This window comes from Phocoena phocoena, chromosome 12 (assembly GCF_963924675.1).
Source record: "Phocoena phocoena chromosome 12, mPhoPho1.1, whole genome shotgun sequence".
Lineage (NCBI taxonomy): Eukaryota > Metazoa > Chordata > Mammalia > Artiodactyla > Phocoenidae > Phocoena > Phocoena phocoena.
In genome coordinates this window covers 80732578-80759321 of record NC_089230.1, presented here as the reverse complement: position 1 = coordinate 80759321, position 26744 = coordinate 80732578, and the positions used below count along the sequence as shown (strand labels likewise).

The 26744-nt window shown below is 42.1% G+C and overlaps 1 protein-coding gene and 1 pseudogene across 1 annotated transcript; both read left to right on the top strand.

The window, feature by feature from the left end:
- The first annotated feature begins 5229 nt into the window (after positions 1-5229).
- MTO1 (mitochondrial tRNA translation optimization 1) lies at positions 5230-26163 on the top strand. The gene is made up of 12 exons (XM_065888942.1): positions 5230-5446; positions 8315-8514; positions 8595-8712; positions 12547-12836; positions 15439-15551; positions 15650-15840; positions 16313-16443; positions 17296-17500; positions 17582-17753; positions 20877-20995; positions 24220-24380; positions 25999-26163. The coding sequence occupies exons 1-12, from the start codon at positions 5230-5232 to the stop codon at positions 26161-26163; spliced, it is 2082 nt and encodes a 693-aa protein (XP_065745014.1).
- On the top strand, positions 10660-11007 carry LOC136132268 (cyclin-dependent kinase 2-associated protein 1 pseudogene; annotated as a pseudogene).
- Positions 26164-26744: the final 581 nt, after the last annotated feature.

Here is a 26744-nt window from a genome sequence, read left to right as displayed (position 1 = left end):
TGTCCTTTTGTGATGGGCTTATTCACTTAATATAAAGTCCTCAAGGTTTATTTATGTTGGAGCAGGTGTCAGCCTTCCCTTTTAAGGCTGAATAATTTCATTGTACGTATGTACCACATTTTGTTTTCCATTCATCTGTCAATGGACAAAAATGCCTTGATTACTTTTTCAAAAGTTTTCTTTGAAACCAGTATTTTGCTATGACCTTCTCTTTGAACTGTGCCGTAAGAGATGTTTTTCTTTTGTAAAATGGAAGGAGGACTATTGTGTATTCAGACTTGTTGTCGAGCAGACCAGTTTCAGGGAAATGTAAGTTGAAATGTGGAAAGCCGTTTCCTTAAAACTGCAGGTGTACTTGGGCTGTCTTCCAGGATGTGCAGGACTATGCCTGCTCCAGACGGAAGACCTCTGCTCTATGGGTCTATTTTTGTTCTCCAAGGGCTCCATGCTTGTCATAGAATCCCGTAAATGCCTCTATAGCTGGCTTAATGCTGACTTCCAGCTGTTTCCAAAGTCTTCTAAAGTGCACTGGTGTTAGCTTAACCGAAAACACGCAGGCAGCAATCAACCAGACCAGAATCAAATACCTCTTCTGCTGACCCGTCAAAGGAGGAAAACCTGTTTCTTGCTCAATCTTGCAGCAGCAATCAGTGTCCAAATTATAGAAGGAATGACTTTTTAGTTGAATCTTGATAACGAGTTTGGATTTTATCTAGTAGGGAAAAACAAGAGATGTGGGTATATATTTTAACTAGATGATTTTATATCTTCCCCTTTTTTTTTTTTTTTTTTATCTTCCCCTTTATATCTCATGTTTGTCTCAGTAATTCACTTAGTCACTCAACAAATATTTGGCACAAATACTATGTGCCAAGCTCAGTTCTAGGCTCTTGGGATTTATTGATAAACAAAGATCCTTGTCTTTCTGGAGCTTGCATTCTGGCAGGGAGAAACAGACAATAAACATAATTATCCCATATAGTAAAAAAGGATGAGCTATATTGAAAAAGGAAAAAATAGTGCAGGAATAAGCAGGAGTGAGGAATGGTACAATACTAAAATAGTGAGAGAATGACATTTGAGCAAAGATTTAAAGGAGGGGATACCCAGGGGAAGAGTGTTCCAGAAGAAGGAAAAGTTAATGCAAAGGACCTAAAGTGGGACTATGCCTAGTTGTTCAAACAACAACCAGTGTGGCTGGAGAGTATGAACTTTGAGGTGATGTGTGGGTTATCAACTTACTGCCTCTCAGTTCCAAACAAACCCTTCAATAAATGCTTTCTGATAAACAACAGAATTCCTTTAAGCATTTCTCTTTTAAAGTGCCCACTATGTTAACTTTTCTCAGTAGAAGTTGCTGGAGGAACATTGCAGGAGAAAGAGGTTTCCTGCAGTCTCCAACATAACAGAGGGAGTGGAAGGGGATTGACAGGGTGAAGGTCAGACTTGTGGGTGTGAGAACATCTGGTAAAGCCTGCAAAGTGATCCCTCTGGGACCTTGCAGCCTTGGCCTGGCCATAACCTATCTAAAGCATACTAGGCAGGGAAACCAGGATTCCTGCCTGACCTACATACAGCTGCCCGTGATCCACAGGGTCCCATACCAGGCATTTGATTCTTCTGCAAGACCCCTATGTTATGTAGCCCATGCTCTCTAAAGGCCTCCTGCCCTTGAGATCTGAATCCCTTTTTTTTTTTTTTTTTCCTGCGGTACGCGGGCCTCTCACTGCTGTGGCCTCTCCCGTTGCGGAGCACAGGCTCCGGATGCGCAGGCTCAGCGGCCACGGCTTACGGGCCCAGCCGCTCTGCGGCACGTGGGATCTTCCCGGACCGGGGCATGAACCCGTGTCCCCTCCATCGGCAGGCGGACTCTCAACCACTGCGCCACCAGGGAAGCCCTGAATCCCTTCTTAGTTTATTCTTCCTTGGGTACTCTCCCTCAGCCCTAGGGTACCATATATAGTTTCCTTATATATATAGTTATTCTTTTATTATAGTTAATTATTATTATATTAAACATCTCCTGTTTAATCTACTGAGTGATTTCTATCTCCTGATTGGACCCAGACTGCTACAGAATTGGAACTGGGAGTGGTCCCAGGAGATAAAACCCTAAAGATGGGATTTGGGGATTGGTTTGGTTGTGCCCTTGGGCTAGAGTGCAGTGCTCGAGGAGGAAGAACCAGCAAAATGAGAACGAGAGACCAGAAAAATAGGAGGAAAACCAGAAAATATTGATGTCTTAGAAGATAAGAAAGTGAATCAAGAAATGGCTGTGAACAAGACATGGAAGCAACCGAAATGCCCATCAACAGATGAATGGATAAAGAAGATGTGGTGTATATATACACAATGGAATATCGCTCAGCCATAAAAAAAAGAATGAGGGCTTCCCTGGTGGCACAGTGGTTGAGAGTCCGCCTGCCGATGCAGGGGACACGGGTTCGTGCCCCGGTCTGGGAAGATCCCATGTGCCGCGGAGCGGCTGGGCCCGTGAGCCATGGCCGCTGAGCCTGTGCGTCCGGAGCCTGTGCTCCGCAATGGGAGAGGCCACAACAGTGAGAGGCCCGCGTACTGAGAGGAAAAAAAAAAAAAAAAAAAGACATAAACCTATATTTGTTAGCATAGAAAAATGTCCATGATAATCTATTATGTAAAAAGCAGATCACAATACAATGTATATAGGTCATAGATAGTATGATCACATTTTCATTAAAAAATAATGAAAATATATTTAAAATTAAAACTTAAAATCCAGTGCTGGCTACAGTGTGATGAAATAAGCTTACACAGTTCGTACAACCTGATACAAAGTTTTTAGAAAGTTAATTTAGCAGTTATCAAAAATTTAAACATTGAAGAGTCGGTAATTCCCTGGTGGCACAGTGGTTAAGAATCTGCCTGGCAATGCAGGGGACACGGGTTCGAGCCCTGGTCCAGGAAGATCCCACATGCCGGGGAGCAACTAAGCCCGTGCGCCACAACTACTGAGCCCTAGCTCTAGAGCCCGCGAGCCACAACTACTGAAGCCCGTGGGCCTAGAGACCGTGCCCTGCAGCAAGAGAAGCCACCGCAATGAGAAGCCCGGGCACCGCAATGAAGAGTAGCCCCCGCTGTCCGCAACTAGAGAAAGCCCGCACACAGCAACGAAGACCCAACACAGCCAAAAATATAAATAAATAAAGAGTTCCATAATTTTAAAAAGATATATGTACAAGGATGATCATAATATCAAAAAATTAGAAATGTGAACTAAGAATGCTGCCTGCCATATTGGTAAACAAAGGATGTTGCAGCCATCAAGCCCACAAGCCCAGACAGTGAGCCCTGAGGGAATTCAGGATGGAAACCAGGAATGCCCACAACCTAGCAGTCAACTGCTGCAGCCACCCACCCCGCAACGGTGCACCCTGAGGAGACTCAGGATGAGAAGACACAGGATACTGGCCCCAGATAGCTGAGGTGAATATCTAAGGTATGATTTCAGTGATCCAAGACTTTGCATCTTCCCATACATAGAAAAGTGCTAATTTTAGTAACCTGAGATGTCTGGCTTTCTTTAATTAACAATAATCTTTTGATGTTCCAACTTGTACATGCCCTTGGTTGCAAAAACTCCTATATATCCTGGCTTCCCCCACGCCCGCCTCTATGGAGCAGTCTCTCAGAGTTATCTGAGATGCTGTCTCCCAGGCTTGAAGTCCTCAGAATGTCTGCTAAATAAAACATAACTCTCAACTTTTGGATTGTGCATTTTTTTTCAGTCAACAGAAACAATCCAAATGCTCAGTAATTGGAGTTGATTAAATAAACTATGGTTCACATAAACAACTGACTATAATACTAAAAAGTGAGATAGATTCACATATACTGGCATAGAGATAGTAAAAAAATACATCGTTTAAAAAAGAAGCAAACTGAAAAGCAATATAATCAGTATTATACATGCAAAATAATAGTAGCATTAGTATAAGTATGAAACACTAGGAGGCATTAGCAACAAAATGCTGACAATTATTATGGAGATGAGGGCCGGAAGGCCTGATGGAAGTTACGGTTTCCTTAACTCTCAAAGTTTTGTATTTCTGGAAGCTTTAAATTGTGTATAAAGAATGCTTATTAGTAATGTAATAAGAAAAGAATTATGCATTCGATAGATGTTAATAATCAGAACAATTAAACTGCCACATGGGCTGTTGCACTATCTAACCAGTCATAAGTTTCCTCTCTAAGAAAGGTGTTTGTCTGCTCCCCCATGCCTGCAAGGCCTCTACTTGCCCAGCTTCAAGACCGAAGAAAGAGCCCGGAGTCAGCAACAGAGACATCAATGGTTTAATGGATGGGGGAGCTTACCTGTCTGAATCAAGGTCCTAGAGTGACACCCCACTGTGTACGGCGGAGGGCGGGCAGGACACAGGGCAGTCTTTGCTCCCAGGGGCAGAGGGAGGTTAGCAATTATAGGGGTAAGTAACTACAGGTCGACTCATTACCAGGGAAACCAACCGAGGGCCACGCCCCCTCGCCAGCCCTTTGCTAAGCTATCACTAGCTAGGGCCTGGGGCAAGTATGTAGGAAGGTCAGTCATGTGAGTCGGGTGTAGGTGAGGCAGGAACCGGTTAAGCAGGGGATGTATAGAGAGCAAGAGAACAGCTACCTCCAGCGGCCTAACCATACAGAAGGTTTTAAAAATACCAACTGCAAAAGGCTGGACATTTAACCTTCAACCCTTCCATTCACCTAATTAGCCATCATGAATCTTTCATCCACAGATACATTTGAAGGCCTTTGAAATTGATTCCTATTCAGACTCCAGTCTTCATTAAACAGAAGTCAAGGTGATAGCTGCCCCAGAAATTTCAAAGAATCTGATAAAGCAGTCATTCAAATTCTTGTTTGTAGGTGGCCACCTGGTGATCAGGGCAGCAATTCGCTGAAAAGGACAAAAGATGACTGAGTAGGAGTCCCCCCAGGCCAGAACCGTATGGAATCAAACAGCGTGCGCCGACCAAGAAAGGAGGCACACACCTCGCAGACCACCTGCACAGCTGCCGGGTCTTGTTTCATCAGTAAAGTTTCGCCAAACTGCCAATCAGCGGCGACGCTGGACGTAGACGCGCTACGCTGTGACATCAGAACAAAGATGGCTGCTTCCTGAAGACTTTCTTCTCCTAGATGCTTGCCCCTCGCTCGTGTCAGGCTCGGAGTTAAAGACTCGGCCTTTCTCCAACCATGTTCTCCTTCCGAGGCTGTGGTCGCTGGGTCGCGGCTTCACTCACCAAACAGCACCATCCGTCTTCCCGGTTCAGCGGTGACAGCGCGGCGCCCTGGACTCCGCACTTCGACGTGGTAGTCATCGGCGGAGGACATGCGGGGACCGAAGCCGCTGCCGCCGCCGCTCGGTGCGGCTCCCGGACTCTGCTGCTCACGCACCGAGTGGACACCATCGGTGAGTAGCGCGGTGTGGGGCATGCCCAGGACGCAAGCAGCCAGTGTCCTCCTCCGCCCCCTCCCAGTGCCTGGGATGTGGGCAACCTTTTCCCTCCCTTAAGGCTGGTGAGAATCCTGCCGACTGTGGTTTTAGCCTGATTTGTGTTTCGCAGATCAAGCGGGCCCGGGCCAGAGCTCTAAGACTAGGGGCTATTCTGTGGACCGTGGATCGCGCTGCTGCTGAAAAGTAATTAGTGGGGAGGGTGCGGGGGGCTGGGGGTTGGGGAGAGGGGGTGCCTTGAGAAAAGGGCAAACTGTAGGAATACTGGCTGATACCTTATTTCATTGTTGCCATTTGCCCTTTACTAGCTTGTTGCTTTGGTTAGAGAGTGAATTAGGACTTCCCTGGTGGCGCAGTGGTTAAAAATCTGCCTGCCCATGCAGGGGACACTGTTGGATCCCTGGTCTGGGTCTAAGATCCCACATGCCGCGGAGCAACTAAGCCCGTGAGCCACAACTACTGAGCCCAAGTGCCACTGATCCTGCCTTCTGGAGCCCGTGAGCCACAACTACTGAAGCCCCCGCGCCTAGAGCCCGTGCTCCGCAACAAGAGAAGCCACCGCAGTGAGAAGCCCGCGCACCGCAACTAGAGGAAGCCCATCCATGCGCAGCAACCAAGACCCAACGCAGCGAAAAATAAAAATGTATAAATAAATTAATTAATTTTTTTAAAAAGTGAATTAAAATTATTAGTACTCGTTTATTAAATGACCATTGTGTTTTTCTCGAGATTTTGTGAAGCCCTTTTGAAGAATGAGGGTACTTTTTTATTGCATTCTGTATTCCTACTGAATGTTTATTCCCCAGTTTTGTGCTTAGGACGACCCGACAGTGCTTTTATGCACTTACAGGCTGTGGTTGGACGGCCATAATTTAAACAAGACTCCTCTCTAGCATCATCTTAGATACTAGCTAGGACATTATCCTGTAAATTATGCATGCCTATGTCTTTCCTCTTGCATTTTGCTTAAGAGTGAATAGTAACTGAAATGTTAACTGTGCTTTGTGTAGTGAAATACTTTTTAAAACAACCATTCAGCTCATAACTGTGGAGAAATATGCACTGTTAACAGCGATTCTTTTGGAGAGCGGCTGTATGATTACCCGGGTAAAAACCAGGAATAACAATTTTAAAAATCTAATGAACAAAAAAGTATTGAACTAAGATGATCATTAAGTAGTATAAGCAATGTAGTTCTGTCAAGGATAAAGGAATTCCCATCAAGACCCATATTCATTAAGTAGTCATTAATATCCTATAAAAATACCCATTGTATTTATACCAATATAATATGACCTAAAGGTTCTTTTTAAATAAATAGATTTCAGAGATATTTTAATAACTCTTATATTAATAGATGAGCTTAATAAATGACAATTCTATCTTAAAATCAAAGTCTCATTTTTTTAAGGTAATTGGATGTAGTAGAGTATCAAGTATTTCTGTCCTCAGAAAGATAGCTTTGGCTGAGAAAGTTGAACTTCCGTAAGAATACAGAATGCAGGAATTGTCCTCTTTCAATTCAATCATGTCATCTGCAAATAATGAAGTCAGAGACAGAAAATCTTTTATACTGACCCGGAAAATAATGCTTTTCGACAAACTATTTTTTGGCATTCATGACAAAAGAGAAAAGTCTTCTGACACTAAATCAGACACTGGCAAGTAGGATTACCATGATTACTTTAGATCAATAAAGGTTTACCCCTAAACTGAATTTAGGTCATACTGCCCAAACAATGCCTCATAGGGAATAGTGTTTACCTAAGTAAATAGTGATTCTGTGTCGAAGGAAGGAGGGAAATAATCTACTGCAGCTGTCATCCCTGATTTTAGAGTAGGGACGCTGAGGTACAGAATATTAGATAACTTGCCAAGAACACATGGAGCTTATAAGTGGTAAATCTAGGAACTGAGCCAGATCTCTTGCTCACTCCTAACCCATGCTCCTAATCACAGCACGATTCAGCCTCCCTCTGGAGACCATGAAAACTTTTGGAGGGCTTGTAGCTGGCCACAGCGGATCAGCAGATTGTTGACGTAGCTTTCCCACTCTGTACCTCCCATAAGACTTGGGGGATTTAAGGAGAAGGTATAAAATGTGAATTCTACTTTCAGGAAGCTTATAATTTAATTATTTCTGCAAAATAAGCATAAAGAAAACGGCAGATGGCATTTATGGAAGACATACTTGATTATAACTGTGAACCAGTGCAAAGGGACTTCTTAAAATTATGCTTGATTTAGGAAGGTTTCCTGAGGTAAGAATTTCAAGGTCACATTGAAAAGGAAGAAGAAAAGGCAACGTAATGAATGTGTACAAGGGAAAGATTCAAAAGAAACTTTCAACAATGGTTTGTCTTCCAGGATGCCCTGCATAACTTTTTCTCTTTTTAAAATTTTATTTATTTTTGGCTGTGTTGGGTCTTTGCTGCTGCGTGCAGGCCTTCTCCAGTTGCAGAGAGTGGGGGCTACTCCTCGTTGTGGTGCACGGGCTTCTCATTGTGGTGGCTTCTCTTGTTGCAGAGCACGGCTCTAGACGCGCGGGCTTCAGTAGTTGTGCCTTGCAGGCCCTGGAGCACAGGCTCAGTAGTTGTGGTGCACGGACTTAGTTGCTCTGCGGCATGTGGGATCTTCCCAGACCAGGGCTCGAATGCAGGGGGATTCTTAACCGCTGTGCCACCAGGAAGTCCCACCCTGAGTAACTCTTGCATCCTGTTGGAACTCCAGCATTTTTAGTGTTTGCTTCAAGTTCTTTTATTTTATCAAGACTCACTATATGCAAGATACTAATATATTTAATTTGTTTATGTCTGTTCTCTTTAGGTCAGATGTCCTGTAATCCTTCCTTTGGTGGCATTGGAAAGGGGCATTTAATGAGAGAAGTTGATGCCTTGGATGGCCTGTGTTCTCGAATCTGTGACCAGTCTGGTGTACATTACAAAGTATTAAACCAGCGCAAGGGACCAGCTGTTTGGGGTCTGAGAGCTCAAATTGATAGGAAACTTTATAAACAGAACATGCAGGTAAGAACAGGGCATGAAAACAGGAAAGATTGTAGTGATTGTTTAACTGTTACGTTTCAGCTTGCTTTCTGTTTTGACAGAAAGAAATCCTAAATACACCGCTGCTTACTGTTCAGGAGGGAGCTGTAGAAGATCTCATTCTTACAGAACCAGAGCCTGAGCACAGTGGGAAATACCGCGTCAGTGGTGTTGTTTTGGGTATGTACTGCTTATAGATGATAATAATAGTATCAAACTCCATGTGAGAAATTGATTTTGAGCAGAGTATGGAGAGGTTTTGCTTATTCTAGGAAATTGTTGTGTCTTCTGTTCATACATGAGGAAAACTGTATAAAAAATCATACTTCTCCTTTCATTTTGACAACGAGGCTCACATTCTGTACCACTTATTTTGGGACTCTATAGCCTGCGTAACTCTGTATTTTCCTACTGGTGTTTCTTATTTCTGACTTTAAATTTATATTTTACAGGATTCTTATATATGGTTTTTATTTGAGCTTTGTATTAATTTTTAAATTAAAATAACACATGCCTGTAATTTTTACAAAAATCAAACAATTTAAATTTGTATGTAAAAACAATTTCTGTTATCTCCCTCTACAGACTTAACCACTTAAACAGTGATGGGAAGATTTGTGTGTGCACAGTTAATTGTATTGCTTGGGCAACTCTACAGTCTGGGGATTAGGGATTGAACTGGCCTTTTTGTTGGGAACTCCCAAACATCTGTGTCTCTTAGTCCTCAGGCGAAGAATCCATCTTCTGCCAGGGGACCGGACTGTTGGCACCTGCTAGCGTTCTAGGAACAAAATGGTAGGAGGGGCTGTGCTGAAGAATGTCAATCATTTAAAATACAGAGATTAACTTATTTTCCCTATTTTAAAATTGATTTTTATTATACATTTATTCATTTTTTTTTGAATGGGGAATACATATAATGGTAAACGGTTTAAAGGAGATGAAAGAAGGTAGAATGAAAAGGTGGACTCTCATCTTGTGCCCCAGGCAGCCAGTTTCCTTCCTCGGGAGTATTGCTCGTTTCTGGTGTGATCTTTCTGTGTGTGTGTTTATATTTCCCCCCAACACACATAGCAGTGGCATATTGTACACACTATTCTGTACTTTTTTTTTTTCTCCAACCACTTAATCCTGTGTTTGGTTTTCTTTGCTTTAGGGAGCTATGTTTCTTTCTTAAAAGTTCATGTTTTTGTTCTGTGTATTACCTTAGTAACTATGATTTTGTATAATATACTTAATCTTCTCTTTCTTCTGTCAGTGTTTACTGACTTCCCTCTGTTGAACAGTTACTAGTTTTATTTTCATTTCCCCTTCTCTCCCCTGCGTCCTTTCCCCTCCAGATTTGATGACTATATTGTTTGATTAGTGTAAGGTAGATCTGTCTGCAGGCAAACCTTCATATGCAGATTTCAACTCTTTCCCTCATTTTCCACCCCCTAGCTTCATTCCTACATTTCTTATATTCAGTCCTCCAGTTTCTGAGCCTTTGCACGGCAAGTTGCTTCATTGTCATCAGTATGTTCTCTTGAGGTTCTTGAGTTAAGGCCTCCTCCCCTCTGCTAAATCAGTTATCACTCTTCCAACCACTTTTTTTAAATTTAGTTTTATATTGGAGTATAGTTGATTTACAATATTGTGTTAGTTTTAGGGGTAAAGCAAAGTGATTCAGTTATACATATATCCATTCTTTTTCAGATTCTTTTCCCCTGAAGGTTATTACAGAATATTGAGTAGAGTTCCATGTGCTATACTATACAGTAGGTCCTTGTTGATTATCTATTATCTAGTTTATATGTAGTGTGAATATGTTAATCCCAAACTCCCTCCCCACTGCAACCACTTTCTATCTTCTGAAAATATTTTGAAATTTCTCATCTTTTGACAAATTCTTTCCCATTACTTGTCCTGTGGTTTTATATCTTTTTTGCCCCTTTATTTCATTTTCTTGGAGTTTCAAGAGGGAGAAGAAATCATGTGAGGTGGTCTGTCATATTTAACCAGAAGTCTAAAATTAATTAATTTTAAAAATTAACTGAGAACAACGAAATGTGCGTGGGAGCTGGGCGGGTGCGCGGACGCCGGGGCCGGGCCCCGCTGCGCCCCGCCGTGTCCCGCCGCTTGGGGGGCATGTCTCACAGCCCGAACTTGACCGCGCACATGCCCGCCGCCTTCGTCAGCGCCTCTGGGGGCGTCCACCCGCCCTCCACCAGTATGGCGACGTCTTCCCAGTACTGCTAGCTGCTGAGTGACTACGGGCCGCCATCTCTGGGCTACGCCCAGGAAACTGGGAAGAGCCAGGTGCCCCAGAGCAAATATGCGGAGCTGCTGGCCATCATCGCAGAGCTGGGGAGAGAGGTCGGACCCCTCTCCGCGGGCAGCTGGAGCGCGATGGAGAGCCTGAAACGTGGCATCATCCACGCACGAGGGTTGGTGCGGGAGTGCTTGGCAGAAACGGAACGGAAGGCCGGGTCCTAGCTGCCTCGTGAGCCTGGAAGGTTTTCTGTCTTCTTCCGAGAGGAGAAGTTACAGTAGTTCCTCTCCCGTTAGGATGAAACTTTGTTTTAAAAATGGTAACAGTTTTGTTTCTCCTCCCCCCCCGCCCCTCCCATGGTTCACCAGGCTCCGAATCTACAGCCTGTAAGATTGAGGAAAGATTTTGTGGTTGTTGGGGAGTTACATTTTAACATCTTTTTTTTTTTTTTGGCGGTACGCGGGCCGCTCACTGCTGTGGCCTCTCCCGTTGCAGAGCACAGGCTCCGGATGCGCAGGCCCAGCGGCCATGGCTCACGGGCCCAGCCTCTCCGTGGCATGTGGGATCTTCCCGGACCGGGGCACAAACCCGTGTCCCGAACCCGTGTCCCCTGCATCGGCAGGCGGACTCTCAACCACTGCGCCACCGGGGAAGCCCAATGGGGAGTTACATTTTAAATAGTGAGGAACTACCCAGGTGTTTGTTGTTGTTTCTCAAAGCATTGATTCAAAAGAGGCATGTAAAAATTACCTGTCTTACAGCAAACTAGTTTGCCTCCAAGATACCAGTGTCTCGTTCTCCTCTTTTGAATACATTTATGTTACCCGCATTGTTCTTTGTTCCTTTTCGTAAGCTGATACAACTTGAAGGGGGTTTTTTTGTAGTGCGGACTTGACAGCACACTTAACTAGTAGCTCGTCCCCTCGTTTCCCATACACTGTAGATTCTGCTTAATGTAATTTCTTTTTTGCTTAAGCATTTGCATGACTATTAGTGCTTTGAAGTCAATTTTAGAAGCCAGAACCACCTAAATGGTCTTGTCAAAAGACTCAACCTGAGGGCTTCCCTGGTGGCGCAGTGGTTGAGAGTCCGCCTGCCGATTCAGGGGACGCGGGTTCGTGCCCCGGTCCGGGAAGATCCCACATGCCGCGGAGCGGCTAGGCCCGTGAACCATGGCCGCTGAGCCTGCGTGCCCGGAGCCTGTGCTCCGCAACGGGGGAGGCCACAACAGTGAGAGGCCCGCGTACCGCAAAAAAAAAAAAAAAAAAAAAAAAAAAAAAAAAAAAAGCACAAGTTATAAATACAGAAGAAAGAGCAACCTCCCAAACCAAACCTAACAAGGATCCCGAAATTTTTTCTGAGACTGTATGTAGATTTCAGTTCTCCCTTTCCTGTAAGTTGATCCAAACATCTGGAAGAAAATGGAACTGTTTGCATCTTTTTATTTATTACTCGATGTAATAAGGCTTATTTTCATTAACAGCTTGTAAAAAAAAAAAAAGAAAAAAGAAAAATTACCTGAGACTATTCAGTGCTGACAAGGTTTTAGGAACATGTGTATCGGTGAGAATACATTATGCTCTCCATCCCAGCTCTCTCGGATTCTTGAGATTGATAACATATAGGCTTCTTACTGATTTAAAATCTTTTTCAAGTTTCTAAAGACAAAATTTTTCCGTAGTTTTACTACAAAATAGTCACGTTCCAATTTGATCCATGGTAACAATTAGAACCTGAGTTTTATTTTGTTTCCTGTCCTTTAGTGGATGGAAGTACAGTGTATGCGGAGAGTGTGGTTCTAACTACTGGGACGTTTCTGAGAGGCATGATTGTGATTGGATTGGAGATGCATCCAGCAGGACGTTTAGGGGATCAGCCTTCCATAGGGTTGGCTCAGACTCTGGAGAAGTTGGGGTTTGTGGTGGGAAGATTGAAGACTGGGACTCCGCCCCGGATCGCCAAAGAATCCATTAATTTCAGCATTCTAAACAAGCAGACACCAGATAATCCATCCATACCATTCAGCTTTATCAATGAGACAGTGTGGATCAAGGTGAGATCATTTATGAAAATCTGGCTTTAAACAGAGGATATAGACTAACCTTTTTTTTCTTTTTTCTTTTTTTGATAGCAATTCACTTTTCTTCACTATTAGTGTGCAAAAAAGGGATCTTTAAAAGGATTAGCTGATTTGGCTACTTGGGTATTTCCCCATAAATTCTTAAATTTCATTACTTTGATAACTTTGCCTATTTAAACTTTTTGAAATAGTTTCAGAAAAGTTGTAAGACTGTGAAACTCCTATAAACCATTGAAATTCACCCATTGTTAATATTTTGCCCTCTCTCCATATATAGAGACATAGATACATGTATATATTTAATGTATAAAACAGTAATATACACACATTTATTTTAAATTTATTTATTTTTGGTTGCGTTGGGTCTTTGTTGCTGCGCACGGGCTTTCTCTAGTTGCGGCGAGCGGGGGCTACTCTTTGTTGAGGTGTGCGGGTTTCTCATTGCGGTGGCTTCTCGTTGCAGAGCACGGGCTCTAGGGTGCGCGAGCTCAGTAGTTGTGGCGCACGGGCTGAGTTGCTCCGCGGCATGTGGGATCTTCCCGGACCGGGGCACGAACCCGTGTCCCCTGCATCGGCAGGCGGACTCTCAACCACTGCGCCACCAGGGGAGCCGCCCACATTTATTTTTACTCTTTTTTCTTTTCCAGAAACATTTAAAAGTTACAGAGATGATGACTCTTTACCTCGAAATGCTTCAGTCTGCATCTCAACTAAGCTCAAAGACATCCTCTTTTTTTTTTAATAGACATCCTCTTTTATAACCTCAATGCAGTGATGAAATTTGGGGAATTTAACATTGACACAGTGCTGTTATCTAATATAAAATCCATAGATTTTGTTGATTGTCCCAGTACTTTTTTTGTCCCAACATTTTTTTTTTCCAATCTAGGATCACATATTGCATTTAATTGTCATTTCTCTTTAATCTGGAACAGTTCCTCAGTCTTTTTTTTAAATCAATTTATTTATTCATTTATTTTTGTCTGCGTTGGGTCTTCGCTGCTGCACACAGGTTTTCTTTAGTTGCAGCGAGCAAGGGCTGCTCTTCGTTGCAGTGCACGGGCTTCACATTGCGGTGGCTTCTCTTGTGGAGCACGGGCTCTTGGCACGCGGGCTTCAGTAGTTGTGGCTCATGGGCTCTAGAGCGCAGGTTCAGTAGTGGCGCACAGACTTAGTTGCTCCGCGGCATGTGGGATCTTCCCGGAACAGGGCTCGAACCCATGTCCCCTGCACTGGCAGGCGGATTCTTAACCACTGTGCCGCCAGGGAAGTCCCAGTTCCTCAGTCTTTAATGGCACTGATACTTTTGAAGATACAGGCTACTTCTACCTATCCTTTGAATTTAAAACACAAAAAAATGTATATTGTGTGTTTAGAATTAAGGGCTAATATTTGACAGTCCTAGTTTCTGATGAGTGTTACCCTGATGAGTGGCTCCAAGTGTTGTTATTTTGAGCAAGTGACTTTTATATTTTCACTTTGGTAAAATGTAAATCATGATGATACTTTCCTAGTGTGTATATTTTTAAACTTTTTTGTTGTTGTTGTTGTTTTTGTTTTTGCATTACGCGGGCCTCTCACTGTTGTGGCCTCTCCCGTTGAGGAGCACAGGCTCCGGATGCGCAGGCTCAGCGGCCATGGCTCACGGGCCTAGCCTAGCTGCTCCGCGGCATGTGGGATCTTCCTGGACCGGGGCATGAACCCGTGTCCCCTGCATCGGCAGGCAGACTCTCAACCACTGCGCCACCAGGGAGGCCCAAATTTTTTGTTTTTTAGTTTTATATTTTACTTTTGGCCACGCCACACAGCTTGTGGGATCTCAGTTCCCTGACCGGGTATTGAACCCGTGCCTCCTGCAGTGGCAGTGTGGAGTCCTAACCACTGGACCACTAAGGAATTCCCTGTTTTGACATTCCTGGTTCACTTTCCTCAATACTTTGTTCTTGCTTAGTTTTAAAGCAACAATCCCAGACATCACATCATTTCACTCAGATACACTTTGGTACATGTCTTTAACAAATAAGGACTTTGTAAAAATCGACACAGTACTATTATCACACATAGCAGAACATAATTTCTTAACATCATCTGATATTCAGTGCTCAATTTTCCCTAGTTTTTATAGTTGTTTTTAAATGTTTATTTAAAATGTTTTTTTTTTACAGTTGTTTTATTTGAACCAAGAACGAAATGACTTTGGACTTTGGATAATATGTCTTATAATAGTTCCCCTCTTTTTTTTTTTTTTTTTTTTACATTTATATGTGGAAGAAACCGAGTCATTTCTTTTCTGAAGTTTCCTACATTCTAGATTTGTCTGATTTCAACCCTCTGGTGCCTTAAACGTGTTCCTGCATCCTCTGCATTTCCCGTAAACTGTTGATCTGGAGGCTTGCGTAAATTTAGGTTCATCTTTTGGGTTGTTTTTAACAAGCATACTTCACCATTAGCATTTGGCATTATGCATAGATTTAATATCTATAAAAGTAAGTGCATATCATGTGTGGCATTTATTTGAATGAGAGGCAAAATAATAGAGAGGCAAAACATGTTGTAACTAGTTCCTGTGTTTTAGCCAGAAGATCAGCTGCCATGTTACTTGACTCACACCAACCCTCAAGTGGATGAGATTGTCCTTGAGAACCTTCACCTTAACTGTCACGTTAAGGAAACTGCAAAAGGACCCCGGTAAGGACAAAATATCAGTGCTCAATTACTGTAAGGAACAATGTCAACCCTCTTTTGTTTGTTTCATTAAATTTTTAAATTTCAATGTCCTTTTCTAGATACTGTCCCTCCATTGAATCAAAGGTTTTGCGTTTTCCAAACCGTCTGCATCAGGTTTGGTTGGAACCTGAAGGAATGGATTCTGACCTCATCTACCCGCAGGGGTTATCTGTGACACTGCCAGCTGAATTACAAGAGAAAATGATCACGTGCATCAGAGGCTTGGAGAAAGCTAAAATGATTCAGCCAGGTAAAGAGAATGCCGGCTGCCCTTCAGTTTGAGCTCAGCACTGCTTAGCAGATGGTGAGGAGATCTTAGCCACAGTCATGATTGCTTAGAGCCTCAGCACACAAAGCCCAACATCTGTGCATTTAAAATAGTCTTCGTTTTTTTTTTTTTGTTTTTTTTTTTTTTTTTTTTTTTTGCGGTACGTGGGCCTCTCACTGTTGTGGCCTCTCCCATTGCGGAGCACAGGCTCCGGACGCGCAGGCTCAGCGGCCGTGGCTCACGGGCCCAGCCGCTCCGCGGCATGTGGGATCTTCCCGGACCGGGGCACGAACCCGCGTCCCCTGCATCGGCAGGCGGACTCTCAACCACTGTGCCACCAGGGAAGCCCTAGTCTTCGTTTTTAAAGAGCATTTAATGATAATCTTTGCATCTCTACCTTGAGGCAAATCCAGCACTGTTTTTATTATTTTTTTACCATTTATTCTTTGGCCAGGCTATGGTGTTCAGTATGATTACTTGGACCCCCGTCAGATCACTCCTTCTCTCGAGACTCATTTGGTGCAGCGGCTCTTCTTTGCTGGACAGATAAATGGCACTACTGGTTATGAGGAAGCTGCAGCTCAAGTAAGAGGTTGTTCAGATGTTACTGAACAGAAAAGGACTATTTAACTGGTGTTCCTCCTCTTGATGTCTGTTAAGATAGCTGTATAGAGCTTAGAGACAACTCAGAACTACCATAGAAGACTTATTCTGTTTCAGAGTATACAACAGGATTTTAAAACCACTGTGCCTTTATTACTCTTTTCTGAGCTCCTAGATCCAATAGCATATTTTGATTAGATTTATTATATTGCTTCTGAAATTTAAAAAAAAAGAAAATTTAGTTCTTTTAAACTAACTTTATTGAAAATTACCCTATTGTTATTCCTTTTTTATTTTTTTTTTGCGGTACGCGGGCCTCTCACTGTCGTGGCCTCTCCCGTTGTGGAGCACAGACTCCGGACGCGCAGGCTCAGCGGCCATGGCTCACGGGTCCAGCCGCTACGCGGCACGTGGGATCTTCCCGGACTGGGGGACGAACCCGTGTCCCCTGCGTCGGCAGGCGGACTCTCAACCACTGTGCCACCAGGGAAGCCTTATTATTCCTTTTTAAGCAGAAAGTTATGTCATTGTTACTTGTAAGTAGGAAAAGGCTAAAAAAAGTCTTACAAGTGGATTTTTAAAACAAAGTTTAGCCCACCTAGGTTTATTAGGAATATTAGATATTTTTTAAAACAATGAATCATAGCATTCTAAACTGGTACATTACCCATATTCTGTTTCTGAATATGGACCACATTTTCTGTCTTTGTTCTATCCCTGCTGGGCAGGGCCTGCTTTCTCACTTCCTGAGCCATTTTTTCCAGGTAGTATCTGAATAGGATAGCTCTTTGTTCAGTTCATAATGGCCTTTTAAACATTTCAGTCCTCTTGTAGGGTGTGATAGCTGGAATCAATGCAAGTCTTCGGGTCAGACACAAGCCTCCTTTTGTCATTAGCCGAACAGAAGGCTACATAGGAGTCTTGATTGATGACCTCACCACGCTGGGTACCAACGAACCTTACCGCATGTTTACCAGCCGAGCTGAGTTCCGCTTGTCACTGCGTCCTGATAATGCCGACAGCAGGCTCACGTTCCGAGGTAACTCTTCACTGAGTCTTGCAACCAGATTTCCTCTCCTTTAAGACCTCTTTCATTAGAGTCTCTCCCTCCCTCTTCTAGGGTACAAGGAAGCTGGTTGTGTGTCCCAACAACGATATGAAAGAGCTACTTGGATGAAGTCTTCTTTAGAAGAAGCCATTTCTGTGCTAAAATCCATTGAGTTTCCAAGTTCTAAATGGAAAAACTTAATCCCAGAGGCTTCTATAAGTATTGGTAAAAGTCTACCTCTCAGGTATGCATTTTTAATGTAGACCTTTCTTACTTTTTTTTTTTTTTTTTTTGCGGTACGCGGGCCTCTCACTGTTGTGGCCTCTCCCGTTGCGGAGCACAGGCTCAGCGGCCATGGCTCATGGGCCCAGCCGCTCCGCGGCATGTGGGATCTTCCCGGACCGGGGCACGAACCCGTGTCCCCTGCATCGGCAGGCGGACTCTCAACCACTGCGCCACCAGGGAAGCGCCTTTCTTACTTTTTAAAGAAAAATGAAATCATTTCAGAGAGATATTACCTATAAATTCCCTACCTGCACGTTTTAAATGAATGCCGCTATTACATTTGCTTCTTTTCAGGATCCTTTAGATGTAACTTATCTCTATTCATTAATGACAGTATATACGATTCTAAATTATTTTCATTTTTTATTTAATTTCTCTGTGGCTCCCACTGAGTTCTGGCTTGCCTAAGATTTAGGGGGTACAAACCAAGAAATAGAGTGATCTGCTTTCTTTTTTAGGCAGGGAGCAATTGGAGTGGTCTCATCTTGCCTGTGAGGTATAGCAGGGAAACTTCGATTAAGCATAGTGTTATAAATTCTTTGGACTTAATTGAAGAGTCCCTTGCTACATTTTAGGGTTTTGTCCTTGTTTTTACCATTCTGGTTATATGGACTCTGAGTCTAAAGGGCATTAATATAGAGCTTTTTTGCTTCAGAGGTATGTTCCTAAAAACCTTGCATAATTCAAAATCTGCATCTTTCACCACTGCTTTTTCCCATTTAAAAAATGTAAGCTAATCGGGGGTGTGGGATGCTCAGAAGGCATAATCTACAATCATCGTATCTTAGAAGCACACATGCCGGCTTGATCTTGCAACTGTGTCTCCCATATGTTTTTCCTTTATAGTTTACCTTTATTTCCAACCCCTGTTTTCCTTGTGAGGGATTCTGTGGACTTAAAGGTATACCCATTTTAATGCTACTTTTTATTATCTCTAATCTTTCCAAGTGCTCTCCCCTTAACTAACAGCCAGACATAGCATGTCTTTGTTTGGCTTTCACGTCATCACAGTGTTTTATCGTTTACAATTTCTGTTCCCAGATTTTCATTTTCACGGGAATGTCCCAAAGCACTGGCACCATGGTTAGAGGATAGTAAGCAGGTTTTTAGTTATAGTAACAGTAAGTAGTAAATAACCTGTATAGTAGTCACCCAAACCAGGGGATCTCATTCACAGGAAAGACAGCCTGGTTCACAAATAAGGGTGCTGGATGTATTTGTTTACCAGCTAAGTGGGACCGGGAGATGGTAGTAGTATAAACATAGTTTTATAATTCGCTCAGTTGTCCAGCTGTTTGTTTGTGTAAATTTAAGAGGGTTCACATTATTTCAAACTTTGCAAAAGAATTTATAACATTATGCTTTGTTTAGATCAAATATTGCACTATTTCAAATTTTGTATAATTAGAATTTACATTCAATGTGACTAACGTGGATTGAGGTCATAGTGAGAGCATGGGAAGTGATTTTTTTCAACACAGTTTAAAGTGCGAATTGATGAATAAAAATATGAAAAAGGAGGCTGTCAGTTTTATGTTTTTACCTAACTAATCCCATGAGTAGCCATTTTGTTAAGGTGATTTTTTTAAAAAACAGTAATTTGGCCAAATGCTTTCCTTGTTTATTCAGGTGTCTTTCATTTCAGAAGGAAGCGGTGACAGTGACCGGGCCTCATTTGATTTCAGCAGAATATTTATAGTCTAGGGTTCCGCCTCCCTAAAAGAACCCACTTTATCAGTTCCTAGATATGTAAAGCTAAAAAGATAGAAACTTGGGCAAAGGACATGTGTTGCATCTACGGCACACGTGGTGGGCTCTGTGCCGGCCTGAGAAGTTGAACTGGACTTCAAGCTGGCATTTTGACATGAGAGATCCACAGGTGCATGTGCATACACATCTCCTGTCATGATTACAGGGAAACGCATTGACCTGCCAGGTAGCGCAGAAGCTGTCTCTTGTGTTCTGTGGAAGTGTGCTAGCTTGTCCTTCTGTGCCAGACCTCTACACTCTGAGGCTTAGGCTTCATTCAAAGCTGATCTTGAAGTTTGGGCCTGCAAACAGCTCCAAGCCTTATAAACAAATTATTTAAAACCTTTTTAAAAGTTAAATGGTCACAGGCTTTTCTTTGAGGTCACTATCCTGCAAGATTCCATGGTAGCTGTTTTTTCGGTTAGTCGTTAGGAGGTGTGTTCCAGCATGTTCTATCATTTCTGAAAGGACAACCCCTTTCCTTTTGGAGTTTAGGGTTATTTGGTTTCATTCTAGCTTATCCGATGAAGCCTCTGAAATTAGTTGACATAATTCATCTCGTGGAGCGCAACAAAGTTGACAGCTCCTTGTGGAGAGAGGGTCTAGCCTTTCCTAGGCCGTCTGAGGAAGAGATGAGTCAGGCATCTGTGGAGGGTGGTGACGCATGACCCTGGTGATAGGATGAGCTGTAAAGAAGGCATCTGGGAGGCCTGGAAGAACTTGGGACCCAAGGATGGGCAGAGCTACGATAATTAATTGGTTTAATTGGTTTGGGGTGGACAGAGTTGGTCAAAAAAGCAATCTATTAAAAGAGGGAAAGATCAACGTAAACAAAAATAAAATTAAGGGAAACTGTACAGATCAGTGAGGCCTTGTGAGAACCAAACAAAATGAGAAGGAAACTGTGGATATTTTGCAGTCTTTGAGAGCAAGCCAGGAGATCTTCAGCTGGTTCCGAGCACACGTGCAAACACACTCACAGGACGTGGGCTTAATGTGACTTAGATGTAAATTCTTACGGAGTTCAATCAAACCCTTGTTTCAGAGGATATTCTGTCCTTACAAGGAAGGGAGGACAAGTAGATTATTGCAGTGCTACCAGCAACTTATCCCTCGTGATAAAGGAAGGGAGTTGAGGAGAATCACACGCTGATCTTCTTGAGGTCCTACTGTGTTGCAGTTGCTGCTGCATTTGCTCAGTGTACTTGGGAAGAATTAGAAATATATTGACATTATTTATTCTGAGATTTGTATTATTCTCAGGGTATCTTGTTCTTAATCTGCTTGATATAATATGGACCCCTGTGTTAATGAAACTTTTATGTATTTGTAGAGCTCTCGATGTCCTGAAGTATGAGGAAGTTGACATAGAGTTGTTGGCCAAGGCTGTTCCAGAGCCCTTGAGGAAGTACACCAAATGTAGAGAGCTAGCCGAAAGACTGAAAATAGAAGGTAGAAAATACTTTTTTACTTAGGATGTCTGTATGTTCTCCTTCCCTTTCGTGCAAATTGTGAATGGATGGCAGATCCACAAAGAGCTCTGTGTCAAGAGGAGCCTTTATTACCATAGGACCAGCATCATCTTAGGCTCTAACCACTCAGAGTGGGGTTCCCAGATAGCATTGCAACATGTGGGAGCATGCTAGGGATGCAAAATCTCAGGCTCCACCCCAGACCCACGGAGTGAGCATCTGCCTTTTAACAAGATCCCTACATGATTTGTGTGTATATTTCGTGTTTGGGAAGTGCTACTGTAGAGCTCTCCTTTAAAAAAACAACAACAAAAAAAACCCTTTTTTTTTCTTTTGAACTTTTTTTTTTAACATTCCCCCCACCCTTTTTCTTTAGATTTTTTTTCCCTCCTCCACCCTGCTGCTAAATTATAAGATCTAATGCAAACATGATCAAGGTGTGTTCCAGACTTGTAAACTTGCCTGTTGTAAGAAAGTAATCTTTATTATTTTTTTATATTTATTAATTTATTTATTATTAATTCACTTATTTTGGCTGCACCAGGTCTTAGTTGTGGCATGCGGGATCTCTAGTTGCAGCATGTGGAATTCTTTCGTTGCAGCGTGCGAACTCTAAGTTGCGGCATGCACGCGGGATCTAGTTCCCCAACCAGGGATCGAACCCGGGCCCCCTGCATTGGGAGTGCAGTGTCTTACCCACTGGACCACCAGGGTAGTCCCTACATTTTCCCCATTTTAATGTTCTAATAATGAGAAAAATAATGCTATCTTTGGCTTTGACAATATATTGAAATACTCTTCCATTAACAAATACTAACTTTGTATCAGGCAAAGAAATCCACAGTCTGCCCTTGTACATTATTATAACATTTGGTGTGCTCTCATACTCTTCGTCAATATATTGACCATCAAGGTCACATGTGACTTTTGGAGTTGCACTGAATTCTTTTAAAGTTTTTCTTTATTTAAAAAAATTTCAAAGATAAACAAATACTGAGAATAACATTAGCTTCTGCATTGTGATAGATTTTTTTCCTCCAGTGGAAAATTATGTGGAGAAAAAGGCAGGGAACAGAATGAGATGGGGGAGAAGGGTAGGAAAAGCAGGATAATGATGGATTGTTCAAACAGGAAAGGACTTTAAGCTCCTTGGGGACCAGCGAAGGTGGTAAGAAAGCTGCATTCCTTCTAGCAGTGATAATTTTCTTTCAGTGCCAGAGAGGTCTGTCACCTTGCTATACTTTGGCTGCATATATAGGATGACCCAAGCTCTACCTATCATTCTTCCAAATGACCAGACCCTAGTCATTTGCTAATGTGTAAGAAATATTGTTAACCTTTTATCTCAACACCATGACCTTTCTATTGAGTAAAAATTACTTTATTGAACATTTAGGCTGTTAGCATCTGGCTGTTATACTTTAAACTTGGTTTGCAGTTTTGTTTTGTCCAATAAATCATCCAGAATAATTATCTTTAACTTGTTTATAGGAAACCCTGACTTCAGCCACGGAGTAGCTACTGTTTTGCCTTGTTCTTTAAAGACTCTGGCATATATAAAGACTCTGATTTCTATCCATGGCTTAAAAGAAACTACACTAAGTTAAAAAGTAACACATAAAAAAAAAAAAAAAAAAAAAAAGTAACACATATCAGTGGTTTTCAAATCACTGCCTGGATCCTCCACTAGACAAGTTTCTTCAAGAAACTGCGAGGCAGAAATTAGTTTGATTCTTTTTTATAGTTCTCTCTCATGTTTTGCTGTATACATATTTGAAAGATTAAATATATCTTTAACATATACATTACCTCTTCATTTATATTCTGTGATCCTATAAAGAGTCTATTCATGAGTCATAAAATTTCATTCCAATTTGTTGTACTAATTTGTTATATATTGTATTAATCACATGCATTATTTCATTTGATACTTGAAAGTGTCCTATGAAGGATAGCTATTAGCATCATGTCTTCATTTTAGAGATAAGTAAGTGATAACTTGCCCAGCATCACACAATTGGTGAGTGGCAGAGCTGGGATTTGAACCTAGCATGTCTATGAGGCCTGTGCACCTCGCAACTATCCTTTGTTGTCATAAAGACCATCATAAGTCCTCCGGGTCATCCCTTAACATTTCTAGATAAAGCAGCTGAGGCCCAGAAGGATAATGATGTGTCCATAGTTAGAGAGTAGTTTACTGGCAGAGCCAGGCTCAGAGCTGAGATTTTCTGGCTGCCAGTCGAGTGATGGAAGCAGATACTTGCCAGAACCTTTAGGGAAGACTTGCTTTCTTAAACAGGACAGAATGACCACCTCAATTTAGGTTTTAAAACAGGTTTTGGATTTACTTTTCTAAGAACAGAATGCTTTAATTACAAAATAATTGCTGAATTATCTTCCTGACTTCTGAATAACACCTTAGTTAAATTATTTAAATTATGTTATCACCTAAGAAGATCTACTTTTTTAAATTATAGCTTTATATGGACATAATTTAGAAAACCATCTTCTTGGAGAAACATCTTTTTAAAAAATATTTATTTATTTATTTATGGCTGTGTTGGGTCTTGGTTGCTGCATGCGGGCTTTCTCTAGTTGTGGCGAGCGGGGGCTACTCTTAGTTGCGGTGTGCGGCCTTCTCATTGCGGTGGCTCCTCTTGTTGCGGAGCACGGGCTGTAGGCGCACGGGCTTCAGTAGTTGTGGCTCGCGGGCTCTAGAGCACAGGATCAGTAGTTGTGGCTCACGGGCTTAGTTGCTCCACGACATGTGGGATCTTCCCGGACCAGGGCTCGAACCCGTGTCCCCTGCATTGGCAGGCGGATTCTTAACCACTGCGCCACCAGGGAAGCCCTTGGAGAAACATCTTTAGGACTTAAAATTCAAACCTACGGCCTATTGAAGGAAACGTTCCACCAAAATTTGTACTGAGAAGGAAAGCAATTTCTTTTTTTACTTTTAATTTTCTAGATTTTTGAAATGAAAAGGACATGGAATAAACTACCATACAGAATGTTGTAGTTAATACGCAAGATACTCCCTCTCTTTATTTTAGCCTCAGTGTCCTCATCTGTGAAAGGGAACACCTACCCCACCTGTCTCATGGTACTGAGATCATGTATGCAAAAGCTCTCTGTAAATTGTAAAAAACTAAAAATGTAAGTTGTTAATGTAATCTGCATATCATAATTAATTTTGTTCACCAGCCACATATGAATCAGTATTGTTCCATCAGCAACAAGAAATAAAGGAAGTTCAGCGAGATGAAGCTCTCCAACTGCCAAAAGACCTAGATTATTTGACCCTCAGGGATGTGTCTTTGTCCCATGAAGTTCGAGAGAAGCTACATTTCAGTCGCCCACAGACGGTAAGAAAACAGGCAGTGGATAGGAACGGTTTATAAAGAGCCAGAGCTTTAATTTTTAAAACCTGGATTTACAGTGGCCACATAACTTTTATTTCATCATAAAAAGCTTAATCTCTTATTTTCATATTCTCTTTGTATGACAGATGTCAGTATGTTTTTATGAGATGAAAAAGCTTAGTCTAAATAAGTAACTGGAAGTTAAGAATTGGGTTGATTACAATTATCCTCTAGTCCCAACCTTGCGCTAAACTGTCAGTGCAAACTTGTATATATGCATGACTTAAAAGAAAGTACTTTAGGTTAAAATAGAATATATATCAGTAGTTTTCAAATCACTACTTGGATCCCCGCCCTAGGGATTCCATAGTGGTGTGTTGGGAGCCACTAGGAGGAATAAGGGGGCCAAAGAGACCCCCCACCCCATGCTCCTGCTTGTGTGAGTGTGTGTGTCTACGTGTGTTTTGCATTTGCGTGAGTGCATGTGCACCCAGCTGTAAACATCTGGTAAAAACTTTATAGTATATAATATTGGACTTGTAACAACAAATATTTAAAGACTGGTAGGCTGTATTTCCTGATTCTGAGACACACATTTTAACATCTCTGAAACTGGGCTGTATCTTAAAAATTGATGATGTATCATAGTTTAATGGGCAGTGGGTTGTGTTTGTTTTGGTTTGGGTAATGGTTCATAAAAATAAAGGGGCACTTAACAAAACCATAGTCCGCAAAAATTTTTTTAAAAAATAGTTTTTAAAGGGAGGAGTGATTTCATGGTGTTCATGAACCTAACATGGTGTTCTTAGTAAAAGTCATTGCGGAAGGTGGGCGGAGAGGCTCTAAGTTTTATAACTGTATCCCGTTCATATCGGGTTATGTTTCTGTGGATACTCACTGGGCTGCAGTGCCCGGTACGATAGCCGTTAGCCAAATGCGACCATTGACATTAATGAAAATTAAATTAAAAATTCAACCCTTCAGTCCTACTAGCCACATTTCAAGTGCTCAGGAGCTACAATAGGCTATTGGCTACCATACTGGACAGTGCATTTTTACTGTGCAAATGTTATAGAAAATTTACATTATCACAGAAAATTGGATCGCACAGAACTGGTCATCGGAGTTCACCTCTTATCCAAAACTCTAAAATACAAAAAGCTCTGACAAATGCCTGCTACAGACTCATTTGGTGGCAAAACAGACCTGAACTGATATGAGGTCTTTATACCACTTGGAGTGAATAATTCATACATTTCACTGTAAAAATACACCACAGAACTATTACTGAGATGAATTATAGAGTGCTAGCCAACACACTGCTAGTGACGTTAGTTTAATGAAGAGAAAAGGTTAGGTGCTCTACCATCTGTTAGTTACAAGATCTCGGACAACTCATCTTAATGTCTGTGAGCCTCAGTTTCCCGTTTGTAAAATGAAGATATTAATAATAACCACATGTCTTTTATCTACTTTCTGAGTTATTTTGAAGATACATTAAGATAATAGTCTTAAAAATATTTCATAAACTGTAACATACAGATTGTTAGCAGGAGGAAAATAGATTTGCTTATAATTGACATAGCTTATTTATGTTTCTCTTGTGGTTTTTAATTCCTAGATTGGGGCTGCCAGTCGTATACCTGGAGTGACACCTGCTGCCATCATCAATCTGCTCAGATTCGTGAAGACCACTCAGCAAAGACAGGCAGCTATGGATAGACTGCCCAAAACTGATCAACATTTATGTAATAATACAGACAAACTTGAAGATAGGCAGTTATAGCTTTCTATTCTTAGAAGACTTTTAATCAATACAAGAGTACAGATAGGAGATAAGATGTGTTTTTTTTTTAGCTTACTATTAGTAACAAAGTTTATTTACCTAATTAAATCCAATCTAATCTTAATCGCTCCTGACAATGTACAAAATTCTTTTCTCAAAGTTCCCTTTTTTCACAAACGTTTTATCACTTTTTATATCCATATGATTTGTCCCTTAGTTTGCCCCATCCAGAAACAAACAGCTCTAGGACAAAATTATTACCATCATTTTTCCTCAACAAAAATATCTCCATTCTTGGGCTTCCTTGGTGGCGCAGTGGCTAAGAATCCGCCTGCCAATGCAGGGGACACAGGTTCAAGCCCTGATCCGGGAAGATCCCACATGCCGCGGAGCAACTAAGCCCGTACGCCACAACTACTGAGCCTGCACTCTAGAGCCCGCGAGCCACAACTACTGAGCCCGTGTGCCACAACTACTGAGCCTGCACTCTAGAGCCCGCGAGCCACAACTACTGAGCCCGTGTGCCACAACTACTGAAGCCCGTGCACCTAGAGCCCGTGCTCTGCAACAAGAAAAACCAC